The following is a 23,966-nucleotide window of genomic DNA, read 5'->3' as shown; positions in this document are numbered from 1 at the left end:
CCACAACGCATTTAACGTTAATACGTGTCCCAGTTGTCGTGGTCGATCAGCCAGTCGACCACCACATGTGGTGGTCGACTAGCTGGTTGACCACTGGTCGACCATCACATCGTGGTCAACCAGCTGATCGACTACCTCCTATCGCAGAACTACATAAAAAATTTTAATATTAAAATAAAAATTAATTTAATATATCAATGGAGTCCACCATGTTAAAACGCGTTCAAGACTCTGAACGCGTTAAAAACTTTTAATGCGGCCGCCGTTCATCCGAGGCGTTATAACGTCTTTTGAATGTCTTTTAACACGGCGTTGCGGATGCTCTAATAGTGGCAGCGTTAAACCCTTTCCATCCGCATCCTTAGGGTGGGGTCCACCGGTCCACGTGTGCCCCTTTGAGTCGAACGCAAGTGCAATGATGAACTAGGGAGGGTAATGCTTCTGATCTGTAACATCTCCTTCTTTAAATGCTCTGCTTCCTCCCTCCCTCACCGCCACCAGATCCACTTCAGAAGGCGGCCATGGAGTCCAACAAGGGCGGGCTCAAGGGTTTCTGGAAGCGGCGCGGCTACCACCGGGTCGACGGAGCCGGCGCTTCTCGCCGCCGTCGCCTCGCCATTGCGGAGCTCGGCGGAGGCGGAGAAGGTGCCCCCGCACGCAGCAGCCGCCGCCGCTTCTGGCGGATCAAGATCTCCCCTCGCCTCGTCTTGCTGCGCCTCCGCCGGGCGGCCTCCCCCCGCCGCATCCTCGCGCGGATCCGCGACGCCTACGTGCGGATGATGCTCTCGCTCTCCAGCGTGGTCCCCGCCGGCGTCGCCTACGGCGGAGATGTGTGGGGGATGGGCTTCGGTGTCCCCATGGTGAAGGAGTACGATGAGAAGGTGCTCGTCGAGATCTACAAGTCCCTCATCGCCAGCTCGGGCCCCGCCGCCGCCACCGCCACCGCCACCGCCCTCGCGATCCACCGGTAGGCGGCCGCGCCGCCCTCTTCCTCCGCCGGGTGCGCTCTCTTTAACGACTAATTTCTGATTCGATTCCGTTGTTGTCGTCTTCTTCTTCGAACAAAAATTTCACTCCACCACACATAGTTTAATAAATTTCAGTTTTACGCCCTTTACATTTTCAAATTTCTCATAAATGAACTATTGAGGGGTTTCTGCTATATAATCCATAGCTAGTTATTATTAATTCTAATAAAAAAAGTTAGATCACTAGGATTATCTACAGGGGAGATAATGAAGATTTTAAAGGTTGAGGGAGTAAACTGTAATTTTACTGAAAACCATTTGGGGGCAGATATTGATTGGCTTTGGGGCTTTCAATTCCTTGTCAATGTGGTTGTCCATGCCCTTTATGCGAAAATGACCCTGGAATTAATGGGAAATTTTTTATTCACCATGCATAGTTTAATAAATTCCAATTTTACGCCCTTTATATTTTCAATTTTTTCATAAACGAACTATTGAGGGGTTTCTGCTATATAATCCTTAGCTATTTTTTATTAATTCTAACAAAAAAAAGTTTGATCACTAGGATTTTATTATTAGGCTTTTATTTTTAAAGCTTGAGGGAGTAAACTGTAATTTTACTGAAAAGCAGTTGTGGGCGAATATTGATTGGCATTGGGGCTTTCAATTGCTTGTCAATGTGGTTGTCCATGCCGTTAATGCGAAAATGACCCTGGAATTCTGGGAATTTTATTGGGGCTTATCAAGAAATTATAGTTATGAGATAAACATGTGCATTAACTCAATCGGTCCACCACAACACGGCATTGGAATAATAATAAAAATAGTAACGTGATTGGATGTGTATTTATTATTTTGATTATTTATTATGCGATTATTTATTATATATTTTTTCATTTGCATGAGTTTGGGTACAAGTGATAATTTATGGGACATAAATGAGTTGACTTTTGATGAAATATAAATAATATTTTTTTATTATGATTAATTATAATTTTTTAATTTATTTTTCATAAATAATTATGAGATCGATCGGTTAAGACGGCGGTTGATATGATAATTTTTTTTTTAAGAAGGGTACAAGTGATAAGATATGAGTGACAACTGAAGCATTTGAGATCAATTTTTAATAAAAGTATTTGTTTGATTTTGTTGGAGAGTTGGTTATTTTAATTATAAAAAATTTACTATCTAGTAATTTCATATTATTGGTTTCACGATCATTTATGAGAAAGTAATTAAAAAATTATAATTAACCACGATAAAATAGAGTGGATCTTTTTTTGTAAAAGGTGGAATTCGTCATCTTAGCGGCCTTCACACGGTCGGTCTCACGATCATCTGTGAAGAAGTAAATCAGAAAATTACAGTTGGTTATGACGCAGAAGGGTATTGTTTGATTTCGTCAGGATTTAAATTTTTGTCCTCATCTGTAACTCTGCTGCATCGTAACCAATTCAATTATGTCCTGGGAGCAAATAGAGTGAATCTTTTCTGTAAAAAAAGATAGAATCTGCCATCTTAGCGATCTCACACGGTCAACTTCACGACCTGAAGAGGAAATAGACTGGATCTCAACCTTTATAAATTGGAAAATTAAATCATCTCATTTTTGTATATTAATCAAAAGAATGTGCCTCCATGAGTATTAGGCTGGATTAGGATTTAGAGTTTGAATTATCAAAATTTATCTTAAGAGTATGCTAAGTAAGATTATGATTTATAATAGAGGTGAATATTTTAAAGACTGATTTTTAAATGTATATAAGTTGTGATTCATACCTATACCTTCTGAATTAGTGAGATGAAACATAAATATTTGAATTATTAATACTATTTTATTTTTTTTATTCTCATCAAAAGGACATTTTAATTTTAAAATAAATATCAAAAGAATGCTCTATTCTTTTTTAATACTATTATAGAAGATATAGTTATAATTCTTATAATGTAGGTAAAATTATTTTAACTCACTAGAAATAGAATGAAATTGTTACAATATTGAATGTCATATCAAAAAACTTCTATTATATTTTTAATGCTACTGTATAATTAGTTATAATATAAAGTGAAATTACTATGATATTAAATAAAGATATTTTTAGGATAAAAATAGAATGTTATATTTTTTTATAATAATAAAATCAAAAGATTATTTTTTGAAATCTTATATTAACTGAAGCTTCGTACGGACTATCTTTTAATTAAAATAAAAGATATTTTTATTATTTTTATGTAGTTCTGAATTCAATCTTGTTTAGTTGGTTTGGTGAATTTTATGTTACTTTATTTTTAATTAATAAATTTAATAAGAACCTTTTTCATTCACTAAATTTACTCGTCATTCTCTTATCTATTCAATAAATTTTCTTTTTCATATTTTGTATAAAATCTTCAAAACTCAATTCAAATTGAAAACAAACTGTTCATCGATATTCTTTTGGTTAACTGTGTTCTTGCAGATGGTAGCAAAGGACGAGACCAGGATACTGATTTCCAATATTATGATAATGTTGCAATTGATTGTTGAATTTGTAGAAGGAATAATTATCGATTAGTTCGAAGAATTTCGTGCAAAATTATTATATAACTCGCAAAAAATTCTCAAATTTTGAGATAAATTTGAGACATTTTAAGAGAAAATGACTACTCAAATTTGATGTTGAATCCTTCTTTTGCGACTCAACTCAATGTTTTCTCATTTTTTGCAAGTCTGTGGTGTTTTTTTTGGTTAGCGAGTAAATGAATTAAATTAAATCTAATAATATAGAAATTTAAAAATATTAATGAATATGAAATCGAATTTGAGTTGTTTGAAATGATTTAAATTTAAATTTGATTCAAGTTATTTGAATTTTAATTTGAGTAAATTTAAATTAAAATTATAAAAAAAATAAATGGAGTCTGATTTGAATTCGATTTGTGGGTGAATAATTAAATAAGGTAGTCTGAATTTGAATTATGTTTGAAAAAATTATTAAATATATTTTAGTTCAATTCGAATTTAATAATTTTAATATAAATTAAATAGTTATTACTGTTTTTTTGTAAAAACCGACCCGAAGAAATAGGCGCGATCCATTAACATTTCTATGCTAGTCACTTTGTCGGATCCGAACCGAATCCGAAGAAATAACCGCGATTCGTTAACATCCCGATCCGAAGAACTAAGCGTGATCCGTTAGCATTACTACGCTAGTCACTTTGTTGGATCCGACCCGAACCAATCCCATGAAATAGGCGCGAACCGTTAACATTCCGCCATTGTCGGGGTGGTTTCCTCGGCTCGGAGCCTACAAAAGCGCTCGGAGGCCACGATTCCTCTCTCCACGCCGGTTCCTTCCTTCCCGTGCCCGCATTCCCAGCGATCTGCAGCCACAACCGCCGCCGCACCATTCGTGATCTTGGATCCCTTCCTTGCGCTCCGACGATCCCAAAGCAGCTGCTTCGGTACCGCCCTCTTCCTTATTCGCTTGCGCAATGTGGTCCATTTTGAAGCAAAATCGTTCCTTTTCAATTATTTTGCGCGGTTGATCGTGTTGTGCGAGTGGGCTTCCGGGTCTTTGGTGAACAGTGGACACATTGCTCGCTCCGGAATTTCGTCGAGCATCTGGTGGCTTTGCTTTGCTCTCGGTGTTTTGTTTGCTTTCGTGTTTGTTGGCGTGCTGTTTCTTCGATCCCTCATCGGAAATTTATCTCCTTTCATTGATTTGTGTGCTTTTGCGGGATTGAACATGTTCCAGGAGTAGAATACTCCCCTTTCGGCTACATTGCCCGCTCCGGATTTTCGTCGAGCATCTTGTAGGTTCTTTTTGATCTCAGTGCGATAGCGTTGTTTACTCGGTCTATCTTCGATAATTTCTCTCTTTATTCGTGCTTTGGATGATTGGATGTTTTAGGCAAGTAGACTTCTAAATTATGGGCAATTTGTGGTCTTTTCTTTGATCTGAGTGTTTGCTGATAGTTCTTGATTTCACAGTTGTAACGAGCTTATTTGCAAACTCATGCTTGTACAGGGATTTGAGTGTATTCAACAATTCTAGTTTTTTTTTTTATGTCTCTCATAATGATATTTACAAATATTATACATATAACAATGCTTAAATACAGTTTTGTGGAAGTTAAGGAGAGTCCATAGTAATCAAGTTATTACGAGAAAAAATTTTGATTTTGATTTGACAAGGTGACCTTTGACTGAATGATACATCAATGAATCGAATTCAAGAACAGTATAATTCCATTGGTCCGATTACCACATAGTTTCTTTAGGTTTGGAGCAAACTTTCTGTGTTTGGTACTAATTAAGTGACAAATACCCACCCCTCTAGTTCATGTTATAGAATCTCGATGATATTTTACTCGAGTCCGTAGTGATTGAGTTATTTTGAGAACAAAACTGGGTTTTTATTTGTCAAGGTAGCTTTGACTGAATGATACATCAATGAATTGAATTCAAGAACAGTGTAATTCCATTGGTCCAATTATCACAGTTTCTTTAAGTTTGGAGCAAGCTTTCTGTGTTTGGTACTAATTAAGTGACAAATACCCTAGTTCATGTTATAGAATCTCTATGATATTTTGCTCGAGTCCATAGAGATCGAGTTATTATGAGAAAAAACTGGATTTTTATTTGCCAAGGTGACCTTTGACTGAATGATACATCAATGAATTGAATTCAAGAACAGTATAATTCCATTGGTCCAATTACCACATAGTTTCTGTAGGTTCGGAGCAAGCTTTCTGTGTTTGGTACTTATTAAGTGACAAATACCCTAGTTCATGTTATAGAATCTTGATGATATTTGTCCGTAGTAATCAAATTATTATGAGAAAAAATTTCGATTCTTATTTTCCAAGGTGACCTTTGACTGAATGATACATCAATGAACCAAATTCAAGAACAGTTTAGTTCCATTGGTCCAATTTCCACATAGTTTCTTTAGTTTGGAGCAAGCTTTCTGTCTTTGCAACGACGGATCTTCTTAAGGGTTGTCTTGGGCTCTAGTCCAGTCCAAAGAAAATATTTTTTATTACCTATTGTTAAAAATTTTTCACTATTAGATTTATTATACTTTGTTTTTTTTTTTTTGTAAAAAAGTTTTTTACTTAGCCCACCCCTTCCACACCCAAAGCCCAGTTGACCTCCTTTTCTTGGAAAAGTCCCTGTGTGTTGGGTACTAATTAAGTGACAAATACCCTAGTTCATGTTATAGAATCTTGATGATATTTTACTTGAGTCCGTAGTAATCAAGTTATTACGAGAAAAAATTTCGATTCTTATTTGCCAAGGTAACCTTTGACTGAATGATACATCAATGAATCAAATTCAAGAACAGGATAATTCCATTGGTCCAATTATCACAGTTTCTGCAGGTTTGGAGCAAGCTTTCTGTGCTTGGTACTAATTAAGTGACAAATAACCTAGTTCAAGGTATAGAATCTCTGATGTTTTACTCAGGTATTTTTGTTCAAATATGCAATGCAGAAAATGTGCTATCCTGTAGCTTTTTACTGAGTAACTTTGATTTTCATGACTCCATGTGTTGCTAATTTGTGTGCGATATTTTTTTGCAAGGAGGTACTTCATTCTAGATCTGCACTCTTCGAAAATGTCACTTTTCCGCCCTGGTAATTTTCATTATTTGTGGAGCAACCTAGGCTGCACTTCGACTATTAAGTTTCTCAAGCTCCGATACACCAGTCCTAAGCAATTTCCTGCTAGTATATACAATCTAGGAAATTCCGCAAAAGTAAACGAGGCAAGATCAGAACCACATAGTTGTAGTGCAACATGTAACAACCCTCTGCTGCATCTTCGAAAAGGACTGGTGCATGTCGGAGCTCCGTCAAATGAAACTACCAGGTTGATGTCAAGAAAGTTATCCACAATTGGAGCTACTCCACGGAAAAGTGAGAAACCAATAGTCGGAGCATCAACTAAAAATATCACAAAGCAGCCAGAGCTCTGTGGAGCTAAAGCTGTTAATTGTTATGATAACGAACCAGGTAGTTCTGTTGGGAAAGTCACAGACCGACCTGCAACTATTCTTGTTTTTGACATTGAAACAACAGGGTTTAGCCGAGAAGTTGAAAGGATCATTGAGTTTGCAGCCCGTGATCTTAATGGCGGCAAGAACAGTACTTTTGAATCACTTGTTAATCCAGGGAAACCTGTGACAAATACAGATGTTCATGGAATTCGGAATGATATGGTCAGAAAGCCCAATGTACCAACGTAAGCATATCTAAATCTTGAATGTTCTCTAACTGATTATCCTCTTGTTAAACTAATATGGATCGAATGATTGACTTGCACTATTAAAACATCTGTCTAATAAGTCAGATTTATGGTGCCCGTGTTAGAATTCATTTATGAAGAGTTTCGATCGGTCACTTTTGAAGTTCTATTTTGGTAGTGTTTATGATGTAAATCTAGCACTGATGGTAACCTTCATAGAACTCTGGCATAGCAAAATAGGTGTGTTCATCAAATCTGTGCTATTGTATCTTATTTTCTGGGGAGGAACTCGTTGATAATCTTGTCCTTTTGATCTGTTCTAATTTCCATAATATGTTTTATATATTTCTGAAGACTTTGTTTCCTTATCTCAGGTTCAGAGAGCTACTTCCTATCCTTCTGCAGTACGTTCAGAGTCGCCAAATTCCTGGAAAACCTGTTTTCTTGGTTGCTCACAATGCGCGCGGCTTTGATGTACCATTCCTCGTCAATGAATTCCAACGTTGTTCCATGAATATTCCTGAAGACTGGAGGTTTCTCGATACTCTTCCTCTTGCACGCCAATTGGTCTTGCCGAATGGTATGTCAATTACCTCTTTGGTAGCTGAATAAAAAGGTTATGTCAATGAAATATGTGACAAACTCTGGATGAATAAATCAATTCTCATTGTATTTAAGCCTTCAACTTCTTCCAAATTAACTTCTTACATTACCTGCGGCGATCAAACTTTATCTGGCAGCCTTAGCTCTTTACTTCTAAGTTTGTATTATTATACACATCTGACTTTAACTTCCATTCATTCTGATTTTAGTATTTCTTCACTTTTTTCGCGTGTTTATCGTATTCAGCTTGTTCAGTTGTATTAGAGAGCCATAAAAGTACCCGAAGAACTTGGACTTCAATAACACCCCCTTCTTCCTTTGTTTTGTCTTTCACAGGATGCAAGCTTCCTTCTGCAAAACTGTTGGCACTCCATCAAGCATTATGGAATTCCTCTGACTGGACCGGCTCACAGAGCGATGCCGGATGTCACGGTACTCTGCTATGTGCTCCAGAGACTTACTTTCGACCTGAAATTGACAGTTCCTCAGCTCTTGGAGAAGGCTTTCCGGCCCTAAGTCACTAGACATGTTCTTCCATGAAACATAAAACATGGAGCTTTGTTGTTGTTGTTATTTTTATTTTATTGTTGTTAATTTGTTTCTAAAGCTTACAAAAATGCAAGTAAGATTGCGTACAATAGATCTAATATGATCCGATTCTTCCTTGGGATCTGTATTGATGGGAATTTCGTGTATGAACTATCTCTTTAAATTGTTTATGAAGCATTGTTGTAATTTGTCATCATTCTTGGTGGAAAATGAATGGAAAATCCCTGTGAATCTCTTGTATCTGAATGTTAAATCTCTGAAATTAGCTTCAAAGAAAGGAAAAGAAAGAGGGAGAGCTTTTGTTTACCTTGGTGAACGAAAAGGAAGAAAATTATAACTCATGGTAATCATAACCATCGGCGAGTTTACGGTCATGTGGTCGACAAACTCATGTGCTTGAGACTAGGTTGGTGGGCTCATGAGGTCGCGGTCTCGACAAGGTCGTGAGCTTATGGTTGTGTGACCAATAGTTCTGCGAGTAGAGGGTAAGCTTGTTAGACAACTAATGAATTTGTAAATAGGATTATAAATTATCTTTTCCTTAATTTTACTTCTAGTAAATAAATAAAAAAAATTGATAGAAAATTAAAATAATGCTTTTTTTTAAAATAAAAATTATTAAAGAATAAATAAATATTACTAGGATGAGATAGATTAAGAATAAAGAAATATTTTGAATAAAAAATTATAAATAAAATATTAATTTAATATATATATTCATTAGAGAGGATGCTCTTTTAATAATAATTATTTTAATACGAGGGATGGGTCAATGGAACTCCCTTTTCCTTTTGTTGACTTTGTTATATCGGTTGCTATTGGATCTGTCTTCTTCAATTGGATTGGCTCATAACGGATCGGACACGTATTGCCAAATGAAGAGAAGATGAGCATAACTGGGTGAACTAACTCCTTTAATTTGCCTCGTTGAATGTCCATCTTCCTTGCTAAAATAGATCAATCAGAGGTTAGAGAGAGCCAAGACGCACTTTGATGTGATCCCTCTAACTCTCAAGTTATAGTTGGAGAAGAGAACAGAGGAAAGAATGGAGAATCGTAATAGAAATAGTAATTTTTTTAGTTGGTTGTGAATATTCATCCTCCTTATTAATATCATCACCTTATATAGAGGAGCGCTAAAATGGTAGAAGGCACGCCCTCTGTATCGGTCACATCTTTTTCGTCACCTAGCATCATTATTGCTGACGGTTGGCGACGATATTTACTACTACAATTAACACGTCTTTCTCCCTTGGCACCATTACTACTGACGAGAACATTGATGTGCAACTGATGCCCCTTTCTCTCTTGACACTCTAAATGTTGACAAGATAACTGGTATGCCTTTTGATCAACTATTGTCGCCCTTACAACTGATGCTCCTTTTCGATTACTAACATTTCTTCTAATCCCGCTTCACATTGTTCTTGTAATCAAAATGACGTAGATACAATGTTCGAGAACATCACCCACTCGAACTCGAGCATGCTACAATATCACACGTTATAGTACTCGAGTGCTACGGTGCCTAAGAAGCTACAGTGCTCAGGGATGTTATCTACTCGAGGTCAGGCATGGACATAGGGAAGTTATTGTGTCGGAATGTCACAGTATCAGGGATGCTATGGTACTGAGATGTCCTAGTACTTGGGATGTTAAGTACTCAGAGATGTCATCTTACTCGAGTACAGTCACTTGAGCACTTGAAAGCGCAATTCAGTCAGACATTTGATTGAGGCACTCACTCGACAGATTGAATACTGATGATATCTTGTTGATCTGTCACATTACTCTTATGTTGATCGAATATTGATTGCCACATGACTATTTTCATCTCCTATCTGAATAATAATGATAATAATAATAATAATAATAATAATGATTTGTTGCATGAAAAACTAGCATGAAAGACACAAGCATAGAAGTGGGACCCACATGCATGCAAGTGGAACCCAGCCCCTTGTGTCTTTCATACTAGCATTTCATGCTAGTTTTTCATGCAAAAAATCATTACCCTATATAAAATTTGAACAAATTAGTTCTAAGGAATCTTCTCGTAAATCCATGCAAAAGATCCAAATTTGACCATCAAATCTCTCTCAATCTTGCAATTTGCTAATGAACAGTCCAGATTTAGAAAAAAATAAATCTAACTGCTGGATGAATAAAGATCACCCTCCACATTCATGAACTCTTCACCTTCCATTCACCTACTCCACTCTTCACCGCCAGCTCAAGTAAACAACCACCACCACCACCACCTCCATCTCCGCCGCCTCCGCCTCCGCCTCCGCAGCCGCCATGAGTACCATGAAGTTCTGCCGTGAATGGTGAGCTCTTCCACTGCCTTCCTCTTCTTCTACTTCATCACCGTATTCCAAAAACCTAATTTTTTTTCCCTTTCTCGGGCTTGTTTTTCCCAGCAACAACATTCTTTATCCGAGGGAAGACAGAGATCAAAAGATTCTTCTCTTTGCCTGTCGCAACTGCGACCACCAGGTTTCTTCCTCTCCTTTCTTCGAGCTTGAACTTTTAGGGTTGTTCCAGTGATTTGGAGTGGAAGATTTTAGACTTTGGGGGTGAATTTAGGGTTTTGATCTAGATTGAGTTACTGAAAGAATTGCTGTTGAGAACTTGCTATATGACTTGAAAAGGAAAATGGACAGTTATTTTTCTTAGAAATCCATAGGGGAAAAGAGGATAAAGAGTGAAGCTCTTTTCTACCTTGGAGCTCGAATGACGATCTCCGTCGAGCCTAAGAAACCATTGCATGCCTTTGTTACCTTTTGGGAGGTCTAAATTAGATAGTGAGTTCATTGTTGGGAGGGATAAATGGTTGCTTAGATTGAGTTACTGAAAGAATTGCTGTTGAGAACTTGCTATATGACTTGAAAAGGCAAATGGGCAGTTATTTTTCTTAGAAATCCATAGGGGAAAGAGGATAAAGAGTGAAGCTCTTTTCTACCTTGGAGCTCGAATGATGATCTCCGTTGAGCCTGAGAAACCATTGCATACCTTTGTTGCCTTTTGGGAGGTCTAAATTAGATAGTGAGATGATGCAAGATAAACTTCATTGTTGGGAGGGATAAATGGTTGCTTAGTGATAATATAATTCTTTGCAAGAGGGAGATAACCGAAATCAACGACAAGGGCCCAATAAGATGATGGGGGATGAGCTTTGTCGATGAGGATATTACAATCTAGTGAAGAAGCTTAGTGATAAAGGAGGTAGGGGTGGAAGAGGGATCATAGTCAAGCAATGAGTTGATTGGGGATAAGCTTCGTCGTGAGAGGAATGTCATTGTTTTGGTGATAAGAGGAGGTAATGCTAGTGAAGCCTCACTCCAATTAGCTTATCTAGAGACATTTCCATTCTTTCCGGGAGATAGGGGTGAGCAATCGATTCAAAACCGAACAAATTGAAACCAATTAAATTGAATTTTTTTTGGACAAATCTGAACCGATCAAATTTTGCCATCAAAATCAAACAAATATAACTGATATAAAATTGCTTAATTCGGTCGGTTATCAAATTAACCAATCAGTCGACTGATGACATCATTAGTCGACTCATATTGGATAATTGAATGAGTCTGATTTATTAGTCAAATTGCAGAGTTGTGTAGTCTGATTTAGATATATTAGTCGATTGCTATATTGTAAACAGTCGACCAATGATGTTTTGGTTTAATCGATTTGTGAAATTAAAATCAAAACTAAACCAAATAAATTTTAAAAAATCAATATATATATTTAAAAATTTAATTTCTGAAATAACCGAATAATCGAATTTCCGAATTTGATCGGTTTGGTCGGTTAATTTGGTTTAACTAATCTTTTGCTCACCCCTATCGGGAAGTCCTGCATGAGTGGAGGTACCTAGGCAAGTGAATAGCCAAGGAACTATCGGATGGAATAGTGTTGGTGCTCTCGTTGTTTCATTTAGTTGCTTCATGGATAATACCAATTTTATTATGTTCGTTCATGATACTTGTTAAGCTTGTTAAGTCTTGCCTAGTTACTTAAGTCGTGTAGATCTCGGATTGAAAAATGAGCAGCTCGTTGAACTGTTTCTCTTCCATGGAAGATAATGTCGAAGTTGTAAGGGAGATCCTGAGTTGGTGGGTTTACGACTCATTATGTAGCGGCTATTCTCGATGTTTGCTTCCTTTTTCTTTCTTGATTCTGTGCTCACACAAACTCAGGAGTTATTGCTGAAACTTCTGTTCTTTCGAAATGTGTATCGACTTATTTGGTGGATTCCTATCTTCTCCTACACTTTGCATTCTTATTGTTTTGTAGAATCCCTGTCGAAATAGTTAGTCAATTGAATTAGTTAGAAAAACAGAGATGAGGTAGGACTTATCAACGAGTGTTTGATTGCGGGGCTAGTGAGATCGGCTCCTAAAAACAAAGAACCGATATTATATATCTCTTTTGATGTTGAGGAACAAAACCTAACAAACCAAGTAGAATTTTGCAAATGTTGGAGAGGAACAAGAATAAAACTTGGTACATTACATCGAATTGTTTGTTCTACTTTGTGTCCACACGACACCATTTCGATACCAGAAGTCCCTTCCTCAAGTTGATGTTACTTTTGTCTTTTGGTTGTTTTCCACTGTAAAATATCCTTGCTTACTATGTTACTCAGGAGGTTGCCGATAACAACTGCGTATATCGGAATGTGATAGCTCATGAGGTAGGCGAACGCACGCAGATTTTGCAGGACGTTGCGGCTGACCCTACTCTTCCGCGTACCAAGGCCGTCAAGTGTGCTGTATGTGGTCATCCAGAGGCTGTTTTCTTCCAGGTATTTTGATTTACAAGCTCCTCTTTTCGAATCTTCAGATGTAAGCAAATGCTAGTTTGGTTTCAGCTATTGACATCTAAACCTAAACATAGATTTCAGTTGCGATATATCGAATATATTGGTTTTTGCAAACCTATTTTTGCAGGCTACAAGCCGGGGAGAGGAAGGGATGACCCTCTTCTTCGTCTGTTGCAATCCGAGTTGTGGCCATCGATGGAGAGACTAATCGAATTGGCCGAATTTACTCTCTCTTGTTTTAATTTACAAGCTCCTCTTATCGAACTCATATTCAGATGTAAGCAAATGCAAGTTTGGTTTCAGCTATTGACATCCAAACCTAAACATAGATTTCAGTTGAGATATATCGAACATATTGGTTTTTGCAAACCTATTTTTGTAGGCTACAAGCTGGGGAGAGGAAGGGATGATTGACGGAGAGACTGATCGAATCGATCGAATTTACTCCCTCTTGGTTTGTTTTAAGAATAAATTGGTTGAATTGGGCTTTGCAAATTATGGTGTTCAAACTTATTTGGAGTAAGATTGCTGATGAATGAATCGATTATCTTTATTTTTCATGATATATACCCTCTTTCTTCGTCTGTTGCCATCCGAGTTGTGGCTATTGATGGAGAGACTAATCGAATCGATCGAATTTATATTAAGTTGGTTGAATTGGGCTTTGTATGGTGTTCAAATTTATTTGGAGTAAGATTGATGATGAATGAATTAGAGGTGAACAAAAATTTGATTAAATCGATCGAATTAATAAATTTGATTTGGTTATTTTAGAATTTTAATTATTTTAAAAAAAATTGATTAATTTCGTTCAATTTTAAAAAAAAAATTTGGTTAAATTGAATAAATTGAATTAATTAATTTAGAAAAATAATTTATAAATTTTAAATAAATAAATTTATAAAATTTTAATTAATTAATAAAATTTTTATAATATTTAAAAAATTTGATTAATTTATTTGAAATTTAAATTAACTGATAAAATATTGATTCAATTTGTTTGATTTTTATTAAAAAATTTAATTGATTCGGTTGGTTTGAAAAAAAAAATTAGTTTATTTAATTTTTAATTAATTTGTTACGATTTTAATCGAATATTCAATCTAGAATGAATCGATTATCTTTATTTTCCAAGATATATATTTAAAATAGTAATAAGTGGCTATTAGTAGATGTTCTTTTTTTAGAAAATAAATAAATAAATAAAAGTTAATACTTTTTAAAAATTTTTTCTTATTTAAAGATATTAATTAAAATCATTGATTGAAGGTATTTACTACCTACTCTTTAATCTATCTCATCTACCAACGCAAGCGTGACGTTATTGGCTTACATTTATGACGCAATTAATGTTTAATAATAATATTTAAAATACACTCGCATATTACCGGAATATCCCGCTCTCTTCTCTATAAAAGGCCCGTTTAAGGCCGATCCTTTTCTCCCTTCGCTTCGCACCGTGCGATCCGTCGTCTTCTTCCCTGGGATAAGTCTTCTGATCTCTCTATCCGTTTCCCCCTTTTTTCTTCCTTGTTTTTCCCAAAGATTGGTGCTTTTCTTCGGCTAGTCGGTGTGATTCAGCTACTTCCTGTTAGTTTTCTGATCTTCTGGGGTTGATTTCGTTTTCGAGGTGGTCGCTGAGGTGCAAAATCTGATCTTGCCGGCATTTGGCGTTTTTCTTTGATTATTCGGCGTTATTCAGCTAGTTTTCGGTCGAATCCAGTTTTTCTTTGCAAATCTATCCCCAAATCTGATCTATTAGGGTTGATTTCGTTTTCGAGGTGGTCTCTGCGTTGCAAAATCTGATATTTCAGCATTATTCTGCTACTTCCTGTTAGCTTTTGGTTGAATCCATTTTTTGCTTTGCAGATCTATCCCCAAATCTGATCTTTTAGGGTTAAACTTTAGCTGGCTTAACATCTCATTCTTGACGAGTTTCTATTCACGATCTCGATGTTTTGTCACTCGATTGAGCAGAAAACCATCATCTAGCCCATATGAATCTCGCTGTTCTTCGGATCTGCTTCCTCCAGTCCTTCTCAGTGGTCTTCCTCTTCTGGTTTTACGTCTTCTCATGAAGTAGATCTCGTTGCTTGTTACACACATTGAAGGGGGGAAAAAATCCGATTTTTGCCGTTCTCGAGAAAAGCAATGCCTTGCTCGCCGGTCCATCAAGATTTGAGCTCTGGAGATTCCTCTGCGAGGCTTGTGATCGATGAGAGGAAGAGAAAGAGGATGCTCTCGAACAGGGAGTCCGCAAGGAGATCTCGGATGAAGAAGCAGCAGAAATTGGAAGATCTGGTGAAGGAAGTGGCGGATATCAAAACCCAAAACAGCAAGGCTGAGGTTCAGATCAATGTAGTGACTCAACATTTTGAGAAGCTGGATGCAGAGAACACCATCCTCAGGGCTCAAATTAGCGAGCTGACAGAGAAGCTGCGGTCGATGAATTCAATACTTCAGATCTTTCAGGAAGTGTGTGGGGTGCCCATGGACATTCCTGAGATGCCCGAAACAATGACGAAGCCTTGGCAGTTGCCTTCGCCAGTGCAACCCCTCTCTACTGCAGCTGACACATTTCAAGTCTGAACCAGTGCTGTAGTGTATGGTTTGCCTCTGATTCAAGACTTGCTATGTAGTATCTTAGTGTGTCCTCTAGTTGCTTAGAATTGTGCCATAAACCCTCACCTGTTCGTTCGATGCATAGTTCAGGTAGAAGTATGTCTTCATACTTGAAACTTCTATTTCATACTTCTGTGGTATTCCAGTGTGTTCCCCTTGGTCTGCTTCAGTATCAGAGTCCCTCTCCATGGTTAGTTGCCGCCCTTTAGATTTGTATTGAGCTTGCTGTGTATTGTTTTAGTGTGTCCTGTGTTGTGCATTAGTCCCTTTCATGCTTTCTTATCTCCATGGACATACCTTGGACACCAGAAACAATCCTAAAACCTTGTGGTTATTGGTCAAAGCACAATTCAGTTCAGAATCAGTCCTTCGCGGATTAGAGCTTCAGTGTCGAAGTATGTCTCCATATATAAACTTCTATTTCAGAGCTTGTTGTGTGGTATTCCAGTGTGTCCCCCTTGGTCTGCTTCAGTATCATAGTCCCTCTCCATGGTTAGTTGCCGCCCTTTAGACTTGTATTGAACTTGCTGTGTATTGTTTGTGTGTCCTGTGTTGTGCATTAGTCCCCTTCATGCTTTCTTATCTCCATGGGCATACCTTGGACACCAGAAACAATCCCAAAACCTTGTGATTATCAGTTCGAAGCACAATTCAGTTTGAATCAGTCCTTCGCGGATTAGAGCTTCGTCTGTCTGGATCAGTGTTGAAGTATGTCTCCATACTTTAAACTTCTATTTCAGAGCTTGTTGTGTGGTATTCCAGTGTGTTCCCCTTTAGACTTGTATTGAGCTTGCTGTGTATCATAGTGTGTCCTGTGTTGTGCATTAGTGCCATTCATGCTTTCTTATCTCCATGGGCATACCTTGGACACCAGAAACAATCCTAAAACCTTGCGGTTATCGTTCGAAGCACAATTCAGTTCGAATCAGTCCTCTGCGGATTAGAGCTTCGTCTTCCTGGATCAGTGTAGAAGTATTATTGTCTTCATGGTTATTCTCTGCACATAACACTTGTTTCATTGTATCTAGTTGTAACAAAGTGTCATTCATGTTCTAGTTTTTGTGATTGTTTAATGTGATAATATAGTCAATGTTTGGCAATTAGGGTTTGGTTCTTGCTAGTTGTTGTTTACCTTGATCTACTACTCATAGTTTTCATCTTTGAGTTTCATCCTCGCGGTTAGGGTTGCGGTTCCTACGAAGGAAGGAAATGCCACATTGTCTTTCTTGTGCTATTCGATATGATTTACTTATCGGAAGTCTTTCTTTCCTCGACAACAAAACTTTCTTGCTAACCAACGACACTCGATGAGCTCGTGAGCTTGCAAACCATGATCTAGCTGCAATTCATGGTCAGCACGATGCAAGACAAGAACACTAATTCCATATCGAGCTAAAGAAGGAAAAAAACTAGCACGAAGAGATCTTTTATAATACTTGTGTGTAAAGATCCATGTGTGACCGTTGGATGTTAGGGGAACAGATCTCAACCGTTGATTAACTGATAACAATCAATTATTTTCAAATTCATTTAAATGGATCTTCAAAGAGCCTCGTTTCCTATAAAAGGTAATGTTCTCCGCAACAACCCAAACTGGAAGAGAGACAGACAGTTACCATTAGAGGGAAATCCCAAACCCTAGACTTCTCCGTTCGATCCATCGTGGAGACGACCGATCGGAGGACCACGATGTCGCTGCGGCCCGGGACTCAGGCCGCGGCGCGGAGGAAGTCGTACAAGGCCGGAGTGGACGTCGTCGCCGAGCGGCGGCGGAGGGAGCAGAACCTGGTGGAGATCAGGAAGGCCAAGCGCGAGGACAGCCTCGTCAAGAAGAGGAGATCGGAGCACGTACAGGCCTCCTCTCATCAGGCGCCGAACGAGTCTCCCGCGGTCGCTTCGGCGTGGGTCGACACTAAGGTGCTCTTGCTTTTCTTCTGTTTGCGATGCGAGCTTGGTTTGATGCGATTATGGTTTGATCTTGATTTTCTTACACAGCTCAAGAATTATAGCCTCGTCTTATTCTCTTTTCCCTTCAAATCCTCTCCTCATGGCCGCTCGCCTTTTTTCTAGTTCTTGTAATGATCTTTGCGGATAACTTACACTTGGGTCTTTGCTCGTATCCTGCTGAATTTCTTCTAGCTTAACTATCAACAGAAGTTCACTAAACGATTGTATTGAAACTGGCAAACTGTAGCTGGGTTGGTGAACGATGAGTAGATGCATGATTTTACAGTGGCTTCTTGTTGAGAGACATGGTTCTTTTATGCCTAAACCACATAGCAAGAGTAGTTTTCTTTGGAGTTATTACAAGCACTGGATGCAGTAGATGCCATGCATTCTTGGTCTGGATTACCTCTAGTTCTTAGAAACCTGAAATCTTGGTGATACTTGTTGCAAGCCTATAGCAATACCATGACAGTGACATACTACATGAATCTACCAAAAGATTGTGTTGACTGGTATCTGAGTCAGTAATTGGCTGGTTTCTAAGTGTTACAGCTTCTAAATTTTTTAGTGTGGTATGTCTTCCATGCTAAAATAAAGTAATGTTACTTGTAAGTCTATGAATTCATTGAATTAATCAATAAAATCAACTTATTTGACAACTGTTTTGGTAGGAGGGTAGGTGTTTCTCTTCTACTAACTTATAAGTAGGATCCGCTGCATATACTGAAAGGCTTCATGATTGCATTATAAGTGAGCATATACTAGTAATGACTAGTAATTGAAGTTGATACCTTGATATATGCTTTGAGAATGGATGAGAAGCAATGTTACTGTACATACATATAAGTCAGTGTATTTCTTGATTTCAGGATAGGGATGACTTGCTATATGTACTTCAGTTAGGTGAGCCAGTTATACTAGACGACATGGACTGGTATATAGTAGCAATATTGATTGGCACCATTGATGGAAGTTGCAATGCTACAAGAATGTATATGAACACAACAAATATTTGAATTTGGCTCTGTGATGACACAAACTCTAGAAAAGAAAAACTATGTGATACTTTTCAGTTAGGACAAAAGGAGGAAATTACCAGCCATAAGAAAAGAATTCAAATTCTATTGTTTTTCTTGGAGTAAGTAAGAATGAACTATGTGAGCAAATGGGATTTTCAAATCAACTTCATTTACATCGATTGGACTTTGTCAAGTTTCATGAAGCTTCTGTGTTGAGAATATTCAGAGATGAAGATACATACCTGTAATATGCCGCCTATTTTTTAAATTTATATTAAGATGCATTATGCATTCACAACTAATTTCTTGGATGCCTTTCAAAGTTAACTATGTATATGCTCTTCTAAATCATAAACTGGGGTATTAAGGATCATGCACATAAATTGGTGTTTCTTTATTTTAGGGAGAAAAGAACCTCCTACAAAAGAGAGTAGCCAGTAAGGCATTTAATAACTGAAAACAGGTTTATTTGAGATATTTGGAGGACCATTGTCACCTAAAGTTGATATGAAGTCCTTCAGGTGAAACTGGACTGTAAGAATTGTCTCTCATGGTCCTCTATGCTAACCTACTCTCTTGCTGCAGCTGAGATGAGAGTAAACTTAGCACCTAAGTGTTGTAGAGAAAGAGAACAACACATGGTCATCCACGAATATTTTGTTTTTATTAGTTAATAGTTTATTAATATTTTTCCACGAATTTGAGAAGCTTGTTAGGAGCATCTTTTGACGATCACAAGGACCTTCCAAAATTCAAATTATTATGTGTTTATCAAGTGCAAAAGTTTGTATGTAGATGGAAACTTTCATACTAAACTTATGATGTGTGATTACTAGATGAGATAGTACTTGTTAGCTGATATTTGATTGAAGCAACTCAAGTGCCCAACCAAAAAGTTTTGTTTCTATTCTAAGATATATGCTGTCCATGCTAGTCGGAAAGCCTGCAAAGAATAACTCAGGAAGTGTGGTCTGAAAATCCCACCGTGCAATTAGAAGCAACTAGGCAATTCAGGATGATGCTATCATTCGGTATGATTGTTATTTCTATTGAAAGAATTTTAGTTGGAATTTGCATGATTGCATGAATTAAGAAACAAGCCAGGTTATCCATATTTCTTGAACTTCTTGTAGATCACAATCCGACAATTACAGAAGTCATTGAGGCTGGTGTTGTTCCTCGTTTTGTTGAATTTCTTTCACGATATGATAGTCCGCCATTGCAGGTGATTTCTGTAGGGCGTAATATTTTTATTTTTCTAAGGAGAAAACCTTGTGATGCTGACCAAAAAGCTTAATGTTGTCTTTCCTTTGTAGCTTGAGGCTGCTTGGGTACTAATCAATATAGCTTCTGGAACCTCCGAGCATACACAAGTTGTCATCGAAAACGGTGCAATTCCAATGTTCATACGACTTCTCAATTCTCCAACAGAGGATCTTAGAGAACAGGTTCAAGCTATCTTTGCTAGCCTTTGCGATTTCTCACCTTTTAAATCTTAATCATATTATCATTCAAAACAAATTGACAATATTCCTTTTTATTCTAAATTCAACAGGCTGTGTGGGCACTTGGTAACATAGCTGGTGATTCATCAAGTGCTAGGGATCTTATTCTTACTCAAGGGGGGCTCTTATATTTAATGACCCTATTCAACCAACATTCTAAAATGTCGTTGCTTAGAATTGCCACATGGACGTTATCCAATTTATGCTGTGGGAGTCCACCTGCAGCACTGGAACATGTGAGAAACTTAATTTCCTTGATGTTCTCAATGCATTGGTTCTTGGGTATCATTGTACATACAAAGTCCTCATAGTTCTTCTTTTGGTGTCTTTATTAGACAAAACCAGCTATTCAGATACTTCAGCACCTTATTTTCTCATCGGATGAAAGAATTATAGTAGATGCCTGTCGAGCCTTGGCTAGCATTGCTGATGGGACAAGTGAAAGAATTCAAGCTGTCATAGAGGCAGATGTTTGTCCTCTATTAGTGGAACTTTTGTCGTAAAGCATTCTCGCCCACAGTTTGTTTTTTTATCAATCTTGTTATGCTTTTGTTTATTCTTAACAATAAGCTCCATGCTGTAGCAAGCATCCATCGCGTCAAGTTGTTGAATTCACAGTTAGGACAATCGGCAGTATCGTTATGGGAGATGATCTGCAAACTCAGGTGAATGTTAATTTTGGATTTACTATACAAAAACTGTCCTATGTTTCTATTTAATTTAACGAATCATGGTTCTATACTTTCTTATACTGCGAATGATTGTTGGCTATAGAGAATCTCTGCCAATTTTAATGTTGAAAATATCTTTTTATTGAATTTGCAGGTTGTTATAGATAAAGGCGCTCTTCCTTTCTTGTTCCAACTTCTTTCAGAAGATAACGGAAAGCACATTAAATGGGAAGTTTGCTGGGTCATTTCCAACATTACAGCAGGGAATCAAGCACAAATTCAGGTAAAAGCTCACAGTATTATCGACTATATATGCTTGATAGATCTACTACACCCGTTGGAAATTTTATATCTATTGTAACCTTTAAAAAAAAAACTCTATCACAACATTTAAGTTATAGTTTCAAATTTTATCAAATCTATCCCTCTGCTCTCTGTTCATTTGTTGTTGAGTTGGTGGCAGGATGCCAGATCAGTTAATCTAGCCATGCCATGTAACCAACTTAAGTGGAAAGAATATTATGCTGTAGACGTTTAGTTGGTAATGTTTTCCTTTTTCGCTTAAGTTGACTAGTTCCGGTCAGCCGATGATATAGACAAATATGTTGATCTGGCATTCTGCCCTGTCCGTCACCAAGCACTATTTATGTGACCTCAAATAGTTTGAGTATTATTGTCAATTTCTGTTGGTATTTAGTTCTGGTATATTGTATTGTTTCAGAATAGCTTGTATAATTATCATCTCATCTTTCAATTGTCATAGGCCGTTATCGATGCCAATATTATCGGTCCTCTAGTTTATCTATTGCGACATGCGGAATTTGAAGTCAAGAAAGAGGCTGCATGGGCTTTATCAAATGCGACTTCTGGGGCTTCTAATTTTCAAATTCAGTAAGCTTAGTACACCAAGTTTGTCGCTATATGTTTTGCTCGTGCTCTTCAGACAATCTCCTGGAATCGGTTTTCTGTTCTCCTCTAAAACATACTTTCATCACAAATGCATCAATTGACTTAAAAGTGGAGGCAAATTCTTGCAGGTATTTGGTGAGTCAGGGGTGCATCGAGGTTTTTTGTGATCTTCTTGTTTGTTCAGACCCCAAAATGGTTATGCTATGCCTTCTAGGACTCGATAATATACTCAATGCCGGAGAGATGGAGAAGGGGCTCGATAAATGCGGACTGAATCGGTATGCTCGGTTCGTTGATGAATGCGAGGGATTAGAAAAGATTGAGGAGCTGCAGATGCACGACAACGATGAGATATTTGTGAAGGCTGTTAGGATGCTCGAGAAGTATTGGGTCGAAGAAGAAGATGAAGCACAGGATGCACAAGGCACTTCCGAATGCGCTGAACCTTCGTATGAGTTCCGAGACGACCAATCTAATCTCACTTCGACTGAGCGTTTATGATCGAGAGCCGGCTTGTTGTGTCGGACCATTACAGTTTTGGTTACATCTGATTCACAAGTTTGGTTGAAGGTTAATTTTGTGTTGTGTGTAGATCATGCTGATATTCTGTACATAAACCAGATTTTTTTGTGCAGCAACGGTATTCTTGAAATGTAAGTAGCTACTGATTTCTTGAGAATCATAGATGCAAATTTTTGGAGTTTATCTTGATAATTGAAGGTCTTTCTCTCATTTTTTTTTATAAAAAATTTACAAAAATCTACATCTGAATTTTATTATATATGATTTAATTATTATTGTCTTCACCATCGTATGTTTTCCTCAAATATTAGAAATTGGCTAACATTTTAGTCTTCTAAAAAACAAAAAGCTATTTAAATATTAATTTGGTTTTAATAGGAGATAAAATTAAGAGAAGTATTCCGAAATGTGTCATATTTATTATTATTATTATTGTTATATCTTATATTTATCGGGAGAACTAGGGGAATTGGAAGATCATTTACTTTCAAAATTAGTCATGCAAAATTTGAACATCTAGATTATATAAGATCGATGAGCAACACCAACGAGGTTAATCACAAAGGTTGACTCTCGATGTTCAAAATGATCGAATGGTAATAGTTAGAATTGACTTTGTATATCATTTTGAAAGTCATTTACTTTCAAAATTAATCAGTAAACATATGGTAAGAGCACACCATGTTCATTAGTATTAATGTGTGAGTATTATAATATTCAAATGATGTTATGATCAATGTGGATGAGTGTTATAATACTCATACACATGTCAATATTTAATTCTTTAAATGCAATTAATGTGAATATGTGACATGAAGGGAGTAGTATAGTTCAAACCAAACTAATGTGGATGCCCTAAATAACAAAATGCAACTTCATCATGGAAAATAAAAAGGATGGATGTTGGTTGTTTTCTCTTCTCCACAAGGCTTAATCAGAGATTTCTTGTTTCAGTCATGGAGAATTAGCTTAGCTGGTAGATAGCTAGCTGAGTACCTTAAGGCCTTAAGATCTAACAGTCAAGCATAGAGAAAAGTTAAAATGCTACCAAATCAGATCAATAAAAATCTATAATAATAATAATAATAAGTTTCCTTCAAAAACCTGAACTACCAAATTAGCTTTTTAAATTTGCCACCAACTCCACTTTGTAGATCCTCTCTTTAGTCATTTAGTCAAGAGGTTACTCAACAACTTATTAAGAATAATAAATCACAAAGAGAGTTGTGTCACAATGGATAAAGAAGAAGTGAGTCACAATCTATTCAACAAGACCATCATTATCATTTTAGAGAAACTCTAGTACTTAGTAATATGATGATTAATATATTGGTCCAAAATATGAAGAAGAAACTCTGAATTTATCAAACTAAGAGTGAGTAAAAGATCGATTAAATTGAATTATTCGATCAAATTTGAAAGTTCAGTTCAGTTTATTCGAAATTTTTTTCTCAAAAATTGTTAATTATTTTTATTTATTCGGTTCGGTCTTAATTTGAAAATTCAAAAATTGATTAAATTGCTGCTCCCGAGCTACAATACAATGGTTAGACCCTTCAATAGATAATCAGATATCTTAGAT

The 23,966-nt window shown here is 37.0% G+C and overlaps 5 protein-coding genes across 6 annotated transcripts; all 5 read left to right on the top strand.

The window, feature by feature from the left end:
- The first annotated feature begins 360 nt into the window (after nucleotides 1–360).
- Nucleotides 361–3,557, top strand: LOC141844496 (uncharacterized). Its single transcript, XM_074732529.1, has 2 exons — nucleotides 361–1,000; nucleotides 3,431–3,557. The coding sequence occupies exon 1, from the start codon at nucleotides 468–470 to the stop codon at nucleotides 969–971; it is 504 nt and encodes a 167-aa protein (XP_074588630.1). The 5' UTR covers nucleotides 361–467; the 3' UTR covers nucleotides 972–1,000; nucleotides 3,431–3,557.
- A 2,941-nt stretch (nucleotides 3,558–6,498) lies between these two features.
- Nucleotides 6,499–8,546, top strand: LOC141844457 (exonuclease DPD1, chloroplastic/mitochondrial-like). Its single transcript, XM_074732507.1, is given in 5 exon segments — nucleotides 6,499–6,572; nucleotides 6,574–7,203; nucleotides 7,581–7,786; nucleotides 8,146–8,186; nucleotides 8,188–8,546. Coding segments are annotated over 5 exon segments (1,089 nt in total). The 3' UTR covers nucleotides 8,326–8,546.
- A 2,031-nt stretch (nucleotides 8,547–10,577) lies between these two features.
- On the top strand, nucleotides 10,578–13,739 carry LOC141844383 (DNA-directed RNA polymerases II, IV and V subunit 9A). Of its 2 annotated transcripts, XR_012603134.1 has the most exons (5): nucleotides 10,578–10,688; nucleotides 10,782–10,857; nucleotides 13,013–13,171; nucleotides 13,317–13,466; nucleotides 13,572–13,739. XR_012603134.1 is itself a non-coding variant. In XM_074732439.1 (4 exons), exons 1-4 carry the CDS (start codon nucleotides 10,660–10,662, stop codon nucleotides 13,395–13,397), a joined length of 345 nt encoding a protein of 114 aa, XP_074588540.1. In that variant the 5' UTR covers nucleotides 10,578–10,659; the 3' UTR covers nucleotides 13,398–13,507. The 2 variants fall into 2 exon arrangements, 1 of the variants encoding a protein (XP_074588540.1); XM_074732439.1 differs by lacking the exon at nucleotides 13,572–13,739 and having other exon boundaries at nucleotides 13,317–13,507.
- Nucleotides 13,740–14,650: 911 nt separating this feature from the next.
- On the top strand, nucleotides 14,651–15,897 carry LOC141844346 (bZIP transcription factor 53-like). The gene has a single exon (XM_074732387.1). It carries the CDS (start codon nucleotides 15,341–15,343, stop codon nucleotides 15,776–15,778), a length of 438 nt encoding a protein of 145 aa, XP_074588488.1. The 5' UTR covers nucleotides 14,651–15,340; the 3' UTR covers nucleotides 15,779–15,897.
- Nucleotides 15,898–17,385: 1,488 nt separating this feature from the next.
- On the top strand, nucleotides 17,386–22,546 carry LOC141844032 (importin subunit alpha-1b-like). Its single transcript, XM_074732020.1, has 10 exons — nucleotides 17,386–17,728; nucleotides 19,712–19,808; nucleotides 19,911–20,002; nucleotides 20,094–20,225; nucleotides 20,333–20,518; nucleotides 20,618–20,781; nucleotides 20,866–20,947; nucleotides 21,108–21,236; nucleotides 21,717–21,844; nucleotides 21,991–22,546. Exons 1-10 carry the CDS (start codon nucleotides 17,501–17,503, stop codon nucleotides 22,361–22,363), a joined length of 1,611 nt encoding a protein of 536 aa, XP_074588121.1. The 5' UTR covers nucleotides 17,386–17,500; the 3' UTR covers nucleotides 22,364–22,546.
- The last annotated feature ends 1,420 nt before the right edge of the window (nucleotides 22,547–23,966 follow it).

This window comes from Curcuma longa, chromosome 13 (genome assembly GCF_044706935.1).
Source record: "Curcuma longa cultivar G26 ecotype Majalengka, Jawa Barat chromosome 13, ITB_CL_G26_1.1, whole genome shotgun sequence".
In the NCBI taxonomy this organism is placed as follows: domain Eukaryota; kingdom Viridiplantae; phylum Streptophyta; class Magnoliopsida; order Zingiberales; family Zingiberaceae; genus Curcuma; species Curcuma longa.
Note: the sequence above shows the minus strand (reverse complement) of the source record. Positions and strands in the feature narration are given on the sequence as shown.